The sequence below is a fragment of the Alosa sapidissima genome, chromosome 10 (genome assembly GCF_018492685.1).
Source record: "Alosa sapidissima isolate fAloSap1 chromosome 10, fAloSap1.pri, whole genome shotgun sequence".
Classification (NCBI taxonomy): Eukaryota; Metazoa; Chordata; class Actinopteri; order Clupeiformes; family Clupeidae; genus Alosa; species Alosa sapidissima.
Genome location: NC_055966.1, coordinates 21890569 through 21902665, shown reverse-complemented (window position 1 = coordinate 21902665; position 12097 = coordinate 21890569). Strand labels below are relative to the sequence as shown.

Here is a 12097-nt window from a genome sequence, read left to right as displayed (position 1 = left end):
TATTAATCACATGTCAATTAGAAAGATGTAATTGTGCATGCTAATGAGAGCCAATGGCCACCGGCGATCGGCACGTCACTCGTCCACTCCAACATATGTTTCCATTTGCACACACCACACTGGGCCCCAGTCAAGTCCTATTGTTTACAGATCAGCCCTTCCTCAAATGAGATGAGAGGAGGCATGACACTGGTCTGATGATGTCAGGATGGGGAGGGGGGAGTGGAGGAGAGGAGTTCTTTTCATCCTTCTATTTTCTTCTCATTTTCTCACTTAAATTCTCCCCTCATTCTTTTTTAATCATTTCTTCTCCCGTCATTCCCTCTCCTGTTTACTTCATTCCCAGTCGTATGTTAGCTTGTCTCTCCATCCCTCTATGTACATTTCACTCATCCTCCTATCTTTTATGCACACCTCCTCCTCTCTACTCTTCTGTCTTCTTTTCTCTCCTCTCATCTCCTCATCTTTCCTCTCCACCTATCTTCTTCTTTGCCTCTTCTCTCCTCTACTAATCTCTTTACCATTCCCTCTCTCCTCCTTCTCTCCTCTCCTCTCCTCTCCTCTCCATCAGTAGACTGTGCTCTTATAGCCTCAGACAGTCAGATTACTAAGTTCTTTATGGTCAGTGTGAATGATTCATTGGACAGCCAGTGATGCTAAGTGACAGAGGCCAAATGGTAAGTGATGCACAGGCAGAACACTCTCCACGCTGTTGCCGCAAACTCACACACACACACACACACACACACACACACACACACACATACACATAAACACACATAAACACACGGATAAACACACACACACACAAGCTGTAATTAATTTTGTCAGTGATGGTTTTGCTCAAGCCAGCCATCCAGTTGAGAAAGGCCAGAGACCCCGAGGCCGCCATTAGCATGTACATGTCACATTAAATCAGCAGCGTTCCTCCAGCGAGCCGGCCGGCCGGCCGGCCAGCCGCTCCATCCGCCTTACTTTATTTTTCTTATTTACTCCCACATTTATATATTTATTTCTTTACTTACTCACTTTAAATATTTATGATTTGGCTTAATCAGCTGAGGTTTGTGTTGTTTCTGCTGGCGCTGTGTAATCTGGTTGTCTGGTATATCTGTGGGATGGAGAAGGCTACTGGCTGGTGGGACTGATGTTTTTAAAGCCAGGCACCTCCGCTTTCCAACCTCCAACCTCCACCCTTGTTGACCGACACACTCTCCACTCTTTTGCTCTCCTTTCCTTGTTCCCCCACAGTTGTGTTTGAGTTTAATGGACTGGGAGGTACTGATGCTCGCGCCACCTCCACTGAAGCGCCCCAACAAGTATGTTCCCCCTTCTGCATTCACTTTTATTTCATTTAATTTGCTCTCACGCCAGTGTGTGTGTGTGTGTGTGTGTGTGTGTGCCTGTGCGCGCGCGTGCACGTGTGTGTTTGTGCTCCTGACTATCTCTGTGAGTGAGTGCTTTCACACACACACACACACACACCCACACACTGTGTGTTTCTGTGAGTTTGCTCTCTTGTCTATGTGTCCATGTGCATTGCTTATTCGTTGGCCGGATCAGTGCTCCATAAACACTTCTCAATGCCTATAGCTTTCCCTGCAGCCTGTAGAAGGTTCTACATTTTCATTACCCCACTAGAATGCTCCAATGAATGCCGTCTCTCAATGGTAGCCTACATTTTTCATCAAAATACACATTCATTTCCCATTTTCTTTTTGCTTTGGACAATTTCATGAACGTCTCCCAGTACAAAGAACCACCCCTCTATTGTGACCTTAAAGAAGACACAGGTTTTGTGTAGCTCTGCTTGTCTTAATTAATCAGCTGTGCACCCCGCACCCCTTTCCTGCAAACATCAGATGCTTTGACTGATGGTAAGAGAGAGAGAGACAAAAGCAACCAATTAAATGCCTTGTTGAGTTTTGTTTCGTGAAGCTGATAACCTTTGACATAATATGGAGGGTTTTCTTTCCGGTATGGCAACACAGAGGACAGTGTTTTGAAGGTGCTCGCTTTTCGCTCACGTCATTTGCTGGTGCTTATGTCTCCTCCCCCCCGATTCTCATGATTAATTGTATTTTTTTCACATTGTTGTCTTTATTCTCCCCAACCCCATAATGATGTATGATAAGGCACAGATTCCCAGTTCCTTCTTTTGGGAGGGGTGCCAGGGACTCAGAGAAAGGGAGTCGTTTGTTATGCCATTTTGGTTTTCTTCCATTTATCAAAATGATAATTAGGTTCAATTAAATGGCAATCTCATTTGTTTTGCTCAGGTGTGTGTTGCTTATTTATGTGACGTGTCGGAGGCATTGTAGGTCGGTCTAATTAAAGAGCTGTGTGTGTGTGTTGTGTGTGTGTGTGTGTGTGTGTGTGTGTGTGTGTGTGTGTGTGTGTGTGAGTGTGTGTGTGCGTATGTGTGTGTGTGTGTGTGTGCATTTGTGAGGATATGTATGTGCTTTGAATCTCTTCGAATCCTTGCTTTGTTTAAAATACACATATTTGTGCACCATTCTACCAGTTGCTTACACATTTATGATGTGGATTATAAATGCTAGTGAGTTCCTTAGCCTTTATCTGGGTTTGTCTGCTATAGCTATTTCAAATCACACAGCTGTTGGGCAAGGTCAATAGCCCCGTTTACATGGAAATGTTTAATCTGATTACGGAGTAATGGCTCAATGGGAATAAAAATGCCTCATATACACACCTCAACCGATCGGATTCAGCCCGATCCGACTAAATTTCCAATCGGATCGGGAGAGGTGGTGTACTCCGTTCTGATAATCCGATCCACCTATGTAAAGAGGTACTCCACAGTTACATTTCTTTTTTCTGCGCAGGTGTTCCCTATGTAGTAATAATGCAGAGTGACGTAAACAAATGAGTTTCCATGGCGGCAATACAACTAGGAACTTCTAAATGATTAAATGTTCGTTCCATGTAAACGCAGATTAAACGGCAATCGGTTTAATTAGCGTTCATGTAAACAATTTGGTTGACATTTTTTAATCAGATTAATTTCAATCTGATTGGGAAAAAAACGCCCATGTAAACGTGGCTTAAGTCTAAGCTAAGTCGAGCTAAGTTCTCAGTGTGTAAAATCTAAGCACTCACTCATTCCCTCAGATTCATAGGAAGCTTTCTCTCAGCCACCAAGAAGTTAAGCTCACCTTATTGCATTGGGTGATTTATTGATGTGACTCACACTGACGTAACTTCATAGCCTTGTTTATGAGCCCCGTGCCCTATGAAATAAATGTGACCCTACATTCAATTCAATTTATAGACCGCCAAAACATTGCACATGTCTCATGGCGCTTTAAAGAGTGTTAAACAATCAGAGAAAGCCCATGAGAAAGGGGCGAGGAAAAACTCCCTAGAATTAGAGATAAATGTAGGAAGAAACCTCGAGCAGATCCACGACTCAGGGGCCTGACCCATCTGCCTAGGGTCAGTACAGAACAGTAAGGTCTGTACATGATAAATGAATAAGTTAGTTAGGTGTAGAGAAAAGAACATGGTGTTTAAAGCCACCTGAGGTGGGATAGTTACATATCCAGTATGAAAATGCATGACTCTTATTTAGTGTCAGAAAATCTTATTTAGATAGATAGATAAAAACTTTACTGTCCACTGAATGTACATACACTGGAAATTTATCTTTGGTAGTCTGGCGACATAAAAACACAGCAAACAGACAATATAAGTTAAATTACATAAATGGTTAAAAAACATAAATGAATAAATACTAGTGCAGTTCTCGTACTGATCATTCTCATCATCACCCTGACTGGGTGGTGCATGAGTAAGTGGGGGGGGGGGGTTATTTTAATATGCCTTGGTTCAGGATAGACACAGCAGAGGGAACAAATGACTTTTTGTACCCATTTTTCCTGGCCATTGGGACCATCAGTCTTCTGCCAGATGGCAGTAGCTGAAAGGATGGGTGGAGGGGGTGGGTGGGGTCATTGAAGACCTGGATGGCCTTTTGTGTTATGGAACGGCTGTATAGGGTGTGGAGTTGTAACTGTTTTTCTCCTGTAGTTTTGCTGGCTTGGTTTACCACCTGAGCCAGCTTGTTCCTATGAGAGGTTCCCATACCAGGAGGTGATGTTGAATCTGACACTCTCAGTGAGTGACCTGTACACCATGGTCAGGGTGTGCTTGCTGGTGTTAAAGCTTCGCAGTTTTCTGAGGAAGGAGAGACGCTGTCTTGCCTTTTTATAGATGTAGTCTGCATTAGGTTGGAATCTAAGATCTTCATCTATAATTGTCCCAAGATATTTAAAGTTGCTGACCTGTTCCACATCCTTCCCCTTCATGTTGATGGGCATGAAGTTAGGTCCTCGGTTGCCTACTCCCCTCTTTCCTCCAAAGCACAGTTCCTTGGTCTTGCTGACATTCAGATCAAGGTAGCTGCTGTCAAATCAGGTGACAAGATGGTTGATGTGTTGAAAGTAGGATGGGCTGTTGGCATCCTGTAGGCAAGCAACAAGGGCCATGTCATCTGCATATTTGATTAGATGTATAGAGTCATTGTTGTTGTAATTGACCTCATTGGTATATATGGAGAACAGAAGTGGGGGCAGGACACCGGTGTTTAGGACAAGACAGTCAGAGATGGTTTTGTTTATACGGACACTAGGACAAGACAGTCAGAGATGGTATTGTTCATATGGACACGCTGGGGCCTTTCCCTCAGAAACTCCCTAATCCATAGAATGAGACTATTTAGTGTCAGCAATCTTATTTCGTGTCAAAAATATATTCCTGTTCCTCAGTTTGCATCTGCCAGAATTCTTTAAAGGTGCCATGTGTAAGAATTGAGGTAAAAATATCCAAAAAAAAATGAGCTACACACATCAAAAGAATGAGAAGAAATAAGGGCGATGATGTCATTAAAAAAAAAAAATGACAAGGTATAGTGCTGCAGAGATATCAACCTGAATTAGCATGCTAAATTACTAGCCACAGCCCGACAGGTGTATACTCTTTGGTTCAAGTACGTCCACAAGCACGTCCCGTGCGAGTTATTCGTGTATTGCAGTTTGGCTGGCGGTTATGTTGCCCGCATACCGCCTCCCATGGCCGAAACTGATATTATGACTTTTTTGGATATTTGTACCTCAATTCTTACACATGGCACCTTTAAAGCAGTTGGCCCAGAGAGCGTCACCAAAACTGGACCACAGCTCTGAATCAGAGAGAGGTTTCTTGTCCCACGATTAGGACTACATGTAGGGCTGTGAAGAGGTACAGTACCTGCCTTTGGTCCTGTAGTTGAGTATTAATGGCTGCAAAATTGTTGCTAATTTCTGTAGCTTGAGACCCATAGCCATTTCAGGCCACACCTGGACTTTCAGAAACACCAACCTTTTTTGCTCTGCCCTGGTTTTGTTACCTAAGGATTAACTGGTAGACTGCAAGCAGGCGCAGCACTATAGGGAAAAGGTACAATTGTCAGGGAGGGTATTGACACTTACTCAACTTGGGCCTTTTTATTTACTTTTTATTATTGCTGGTCAACTCTTCAACTTCCCTAACCGCTCGCTTCCTGCTGTTCTTGTCTGTCACTCTTGCAGGGGAGAGACCGTTCCGCTGCCACCTCTGCCCGTACCGAGCCTCTCAGAAAGGGAATCTAAAGACGCACGTGCAGAGCGTCCACCACGTGCCCTTCGACAACGCCCTTCACCTGGACGCCGCCCTCGCTAAGCTTGAGCAGTGCCCGGCCGAGGTCCACACACCTACTCCTCCTGACCGCTCCCACCAAGAACATCAAGCTGGCCAGCCACCTCCAAGCCACTGACAAGACCAACACAGGGAAACGTGATACTAGATAATGAATCTCTAAATAACAAATAAACTGCATTGTAACCACTGCTACCAATTGGTTGGATCCATGAGTGGTCAGATCAGTAGAGTACAAAAACAATGAAGGACAGCATGGAGGACACTTGCCTGATATTGACTGATGAAGGACTTGGCTGACACTGTGAACTATTTACTGTTTGGGTTATTTTATGACTTTAATCATTGCCCAGCTAGTGCCCTTTTTTCCTTGTTTTTTAGATAATAATGATAATAATTTTTATTTTTCCTTTGAAAACCAAATGAGCTCACAAACATGTGTGGACAGCGGAACCCGTTGAACTCTGTGTCACTGAAGTGCTAGTGAAATGTTTCTGGACTGGCAGAAGGATTCAATTCGTCCAGCATTTGTTTGCATCACAGGACAAGATGAAATGATCTGCCATTTTATGGGGTCCTTATTTAAGGCCTCTTAAAAAAACAGGGCATGGAAAAGCAAGTGTCTGTGTGTGTGTGTGTGTGTGTGTGTGTGTGTGTTTGTGTGTGTGTGTGTACATAAGTGCTCATTATGAAAGCGAGAGCTATTTTAATGGCTAATATAAATGTGCATGTGGGCTTAATGGTCACCTAATTATTGTCAATTTTAAACCGTACCGGTAGAGCTGGATGTCCTTTTCTCTGATCCCAAAAGCACACTCAAGCCTTAGTGTTGGGAGGTGAAGATGACAGTCTGCAAATGAGAGAGAGAGGGAGAGAGTGTGTGTTTGTGTGTATGTATGTGTGTGTGGGGAGGTAGATCAGTTTTTTTTGCTGGCTGATGCCATTGAGCACACTTGATTTCCCCAAGTCTTTTCCGTTGTCCCACCTCCTTTGCATTAAAGGCCTTTTCTTGGCTGTTTGGGCTGGTCCAACAGCTCCTCAGTTACCTAAGGATCAGAAGCCATCCGGGCGCACTCACTCATTTTTCCTCTTTGTGATATATCACTGTAGATTATGCGTGCACATTTTATTTGTATTTGTATTTTTTGCTCTGCCGGCCTTGCGTGACTTCATGCATGCCAAATGCCTCCTCATCAAAGCGTAGAGTGTTCCGCTCACTGGGGTCCACAGAAAGGTGAACCAAACTCAGTCAAGCCACAGTTCAGAATCCTATTTATCTTGAACTCCAATGAGCTGTGTGGTTCAGCTGTGCACACTTCTGCTGTGTTTCTTTACAAACGGCAAGCGAATAATGTTTAATAATCAATATCCCTGCTGCGGTCATTTCATACCTATTGTTCAGGATGAGGTGTGTGTGTGTGTGTGTGGGGGGGGGGGGGTAGGTGGTGCGGGGGTACAGTTTCTTCTCATGTCTCTCTCTGTCTGAAAGATGAAGTCTACACGGTCATATTTGGGTTTGCCCCTCTGAAGTGAACTCTGCCCCTCTGAAGGCCACTCCCCAGAAGATTAGTAGATACACAGATACTGATGAACACAGAGAAGTGGGGCCTCATTTCTGGGGATCATTATGATTTTTATAAAATAATTCTCTTCATCTTATTCTCTAAAGCAGGCAACCCCAAGGTGACTTTGAAAAGACTTAAACAAGTTGTGTCGCAAAAACACAATCATGTAAGATTTTGCTGTGTGCATACAGCAAACGCGCAAGCCATACAGGCCTTGCACAGATTTGTATGTTTTTTGACTGTCTTATACTTGAAGTAGCTGATAATGATAGCCTACCAAGTAGTCTAAAATGTATTAGTTGGGAATACTAATGTTTTATGTACAGAATAATATTAACTTCCCAGAAAAAAAAAAAATCCTGTTTTCTCTTGTGAATGGCTAGATATGGACAGATCGGGTGGGAAAGGAGTATATTTACAGTGTGCCTGTATGTCTGTATCTGTATGTGTGTGTGTGTGTGTGTGTGTGTGTGTGTGTGTGTGTGTCTGTGTGTGTGTATGTTTCCCGCTATTAATCAAGCCCTTTACAACATGAGATACCAAAATGCATTAGCAGTTCACCTCGGTGCGCTTAGACTAGGTTCCAGCTTTAGGATGTCCTTGTTTGTACTGACTCATTGAGTTTGGTTTCTTTTTCCTTGTTTGGGAAAGCAGAAGGATGTATGCTTAAGCACTGTTGTTGTGTCCCTATTTAGGAGTGCACAGAGGGCATATATGCATCATATTTCAATCCATCCTGTCACGTCATGGTTCAGACCTCAGCCCACTACCTACGCACAGTGGCTTGTCAGGCACAGGCCTCATTTTGTCCATGATTGATGAACCTTCATCAAGTCGAAGACAGACGTCGAGTCAGGCCGAAACTACTTGCCATCAGCATTTTAGCAATAATGTATTAGGTCCATGTAAACATTCCTCCCACACACCCACACCCACCCCCCAACCCCCCCCCCCCCCCCCCCACACACACACACACATACATACACACCTACACACACACACACACACACACACACCACACAATACCTCTATGTCAGCAGGATTATGCTTTGCTTGTAACTTTTCCGTTGACTTCAGGGCAACGTGTCAGTGTGTCCCTCTCTGTTGAGCCTCCTGTTTTGGTTTTGTCGAGCAGCTTGCTTAAGTGCTGCAGCAGAGCGCCTTCTGCCGTGTTACTTGTCAAATGAATTGCTATTAAAACGAGTGCCTGACTGTACATCCATGTCAACCTGTTTGTTCATAGAGTCAAATCTACTCAGCTACATCGTTAGATAAATTATAACCATCACATCCGTTAACTGACGCAGGGAACAAGCCCTTTGTTTCCACGGGCCTCACACATACACTGTACCCTATACTGTAAAGGGACACCTTTTAGTTGCGTTGCAACAGGAGAATGCAAGAGCTGTGTTGTGAATCATGGCTAACGCTGTTAGTCAGCCATGATCTGTAGTTGTTTTGTCTTAATAGAGTCCCACTGTCAGCCACTGAACTGTGACCAGACTCTGTGTAATGTACATTATAAATAAAGACTCATTTAAATGACTTATACTGATCTCAGCACAGCTAGTGTTGGCCTTTTGTTTCGCCTGCTCACAATAGGACTTACTAATAGATAGACAAGGGTGCCATCCCAAAGAGTTTTTTTTTATTGTTTGTGTGTGCATTAACATTTTTTTTGTTTGTTTTGTAACAAATTACATTTTATGGTAGCTAGATAATATTATTTAAAGTGTACTTGGCTGACTTCTGTAATTTATTATCAAGTCAAATGGTTCAGCGGATGTTTGCTGTTTTTTTTATTTTATATATATTATTTGATTTGATTTGTACTGCTCCTTATTAGTTTGTCAGGCCATCACCAATGTGAAAATCTCTACCTCTCCTGAGGCGCTCTCAGTTTCTTCAATGGTTCGTTTCATACATTGTTTCAAATGTAATGTCATTTCCACATTAAAGAGATGAATGACACCTGTTGGCTCTTGTTCATCTCTTCCCCCAACATGGCTGCCACAGATTAGCTTCACACCACACACACACACACACACACATAGAAAATAGTCTTTGGTGCAGATGCAAAGAGAGCTAGTCCCTGTCAGTTGTAGTTTAGTGCTAGCTGACAAATCCCCTTTTCTTGTTCTGTACACACACAGAAACATATACACATGCACGCACAAATACATACACACTCATATATGCACACACATGCCTGTGAACTCATACACTCCAAACAATGTGCACACATATTGTAACGTTAATGCATTTTTATGCATGACATCTGCCCAGATCTGCCCATCTACCTCCATACCGTACGCCCGGGTCAGTGACTATACAGCATGACATACAGCGACACGTTCGCCAGCTTGTACGCTATTTTATCAAGCCATTCTGGATATCACTCACCTGCCACGGGTGTAATGACCTGAAAATTACCCAGACCTCCTCGCTCCCTCTCCCACTGTAAGGCCAGGGGCCTTCAGGCGACTGGCAGTTCTCTATTACAGGAGTCCTGATGGTGTCGTATGACGGAGCCAGATTTGGGACTGAAGTGAGTGGTGAGTGAGTGACAGCTCGGCGCTGGGAACATGGCATGTGACATTAATTCCAGTGTGTGTGATGTGATGGGTGTGGTATATGTGTGTGTGTGCGCGTGTGTAGTGACATTAATGCCAGAGTGTGTGTGTGTATGAGAGAGAGAGGGTGTGTGTGTGTGTGTATAGTGACACTAATGCCAGTATGTGTGTGTGTCTTTTGTAGTGTGATATGTGGGTGTCTGAGGACTCAGTGTGTGTGTGTGTGTGTGTATTGTGACATTAATGCCAGTGTGGCCTCCAGGCTAAGAGAGAGAGACTGCCGTGGTCTGTCACTCATCCCTCAGACACTGATACCGTCAGCATGGTGTCTCTGAGCCAGGCACAGGGAACAGAACCTGCTCTCCGACACATCCAAGCTGTCTGGGGTGTCACATCATGACAGGTCCATCACGTTAACCCTATGCTTTCTGTCATAGTCAGAAAGGCAGAGAAGTGGTGGTAGGTACAAATGTGTGTGTGTGTGCGTGCGTGTGTGTGTGTGTGTGTGTGCATAGAAATAAACTTGTGACAAATAAACAATATTAAACATATAACCTGAGTAAATAGTAACAATATTACTTTTTTATCAAATGATTAAAACAACCTAGTAAGATTGTTCCAGTCTTTGATTATGATTGACAGAATTGCGCTTTAATCCATTGTAAAACACTCTGCAACCCTTCCTGTTGACTGCATTAGCCTACGTTCTATATTACTGCACCGCTAATAGACACAAAGGTTAGAGTTGCTGCGTCTCTGCGTTACTTGGCAACCATTCCACTAGAAGAAATATATTTCCTGCTCCTCCTTCCGCGACCTGAGTAGACAAAGTTGTAGTTCACTCCACTGCCCTCTGAGCTCACAGGAGTCAAACAGCAGCAGGACCCGCACATCTGCCATCACTAAAGGTGGAAGTCGCAGCCACTGGCCAGTGGGCAGTAGCACTCACTTAAAGTCTCCCCTTTATAAACCCACAAGCTGCGTGGTCCTGAGCTCAGAGAGGCAAAGCCCGATGCCGACAAAAGGCCAAACGCGTTTACAACACTTCAAGCGTCCACGACAACCAGATTGCCCTCTCCTCCTCCTCCTCCTCGCTCCTCCTGATGTCGTCGTCGCCGTCGTCGCCTCTGCTGCTGCCACGGCAGAATATGTAAATATCACGCTAATCAAAGGGTTCCGGAACCACAAAATGCCACAGAAAGGTTATGACCCAGAGCGTCGGCTAATAGGAGACGGAGGACGGAGGTGGGAGTGACAGCAACCAGGGGCAGTGTTGTGTATGTGTTTATGTGTGTGTGTGTGTGTGTTTGAGTGTGTGTCTGTGCCCCCCCCCCCCCGCCTTTTCCTCTCCGTTGCCCGAGGAGGGCCTTCAGATGGTGACCTCCGCCTCCCGCGTTTCAGTGCACTGACAGTAATGAATGGAAAAGGCTGTTTATGAATATCAAGTATTATTTACTCTCCAACAGTTAAGAGGAACAAGAATGAGGCGGAGGGATGGGGGGACGGGGGGGGGGGGGGGGGGGGGGGGGTTGTTGAGAGCAGCAGGAAAGAGGTAGTGCAGGAAATGCGAGACCTCACTGTAGGGGAACTCCGCAGAACTGGCCTCTCAGAAGGGGGAAGAGAAGACAAGGCACACAGGCTGCATACGCTCCGCTCACTGCAAATAAACACGTAGCCTACAAAAAGTCACTCACTATGTGCCAGCTCAGCTGTCGTAGTTAAAAAAACACTTTGCAATGAAAGAATAAGAATAGTTTTACATCAACAATGCACATAATGTACTCCAGAAGAAAAATCCAATGATATAGACCGAAAGCACAGTTAAAAAATGTTGACTGTAAAATTTTTATCTTGTCTTTTCCCCCTCTTGTCTAACTCTTCTGTGACTTGCTGTGATAATGCTGAACATCATTAAAGGTCCAATAAAAGTCCAGACCATACAAGCTGTTCTTTGATTTCCCTTCTTTTATGTGAACCATTTTGTGTCTGTCTTTCTAATCTCACTTCCGCAGCTCATCTGGCATGCAGCAGGCAGTACAGAGGGACCTCCGGTGAATCACTCATTAGAGGGTGATATTCCCGAGCACTCGTTTAACCTTGAGTCGGAGCGAGGGCGCCACGGCTCGTGTGTCGTGCTCTTAGCGCTGTTTGTGTTCCACCACCGCCTTCACGGGACTGCTCCGTTTGACGTCAACCCTTTACAAGAATTAAGTTGGATCTAAAGAATGCAAATTAAAACTTATATTTTCTCTCTGACCCCCCCTC

At 44.3% G+C, this 12097-nt stretch overlaps 1 protein-coding gene across 6 annotated transcripts in view; it reads left to right on the top strand.

Moving 5' to 3' along the window:
- Positions 1 to 9230, top strand: part of LOC121720854 (zinc finger protein 516-like) — a 44207-nt gene extending 34977 nt beyond the window's left edge. For all 6 annotated transcript variants that reach the window (XM_042107323.1, XM_042107320.1, XM_042107326.1 and 3 more), the window contains 2 exons: positions 1252 to 1319; positions 5589 to 9230. In XM_042107323.1, coding sequence (XP_041963257.1) covers positions 1252 to 1319; positions 5589 to 5648 — 128 coding nt within the window. In that variant the 3' untranslated portion in view covers positions 5649 to 9230. The remainder of the gene's footprint in view (positions 1 to 1251; positions 1320 to 5588) is intronic.
- Positions 9231 to 12097: the final 2867 nt, after the last annotated feature.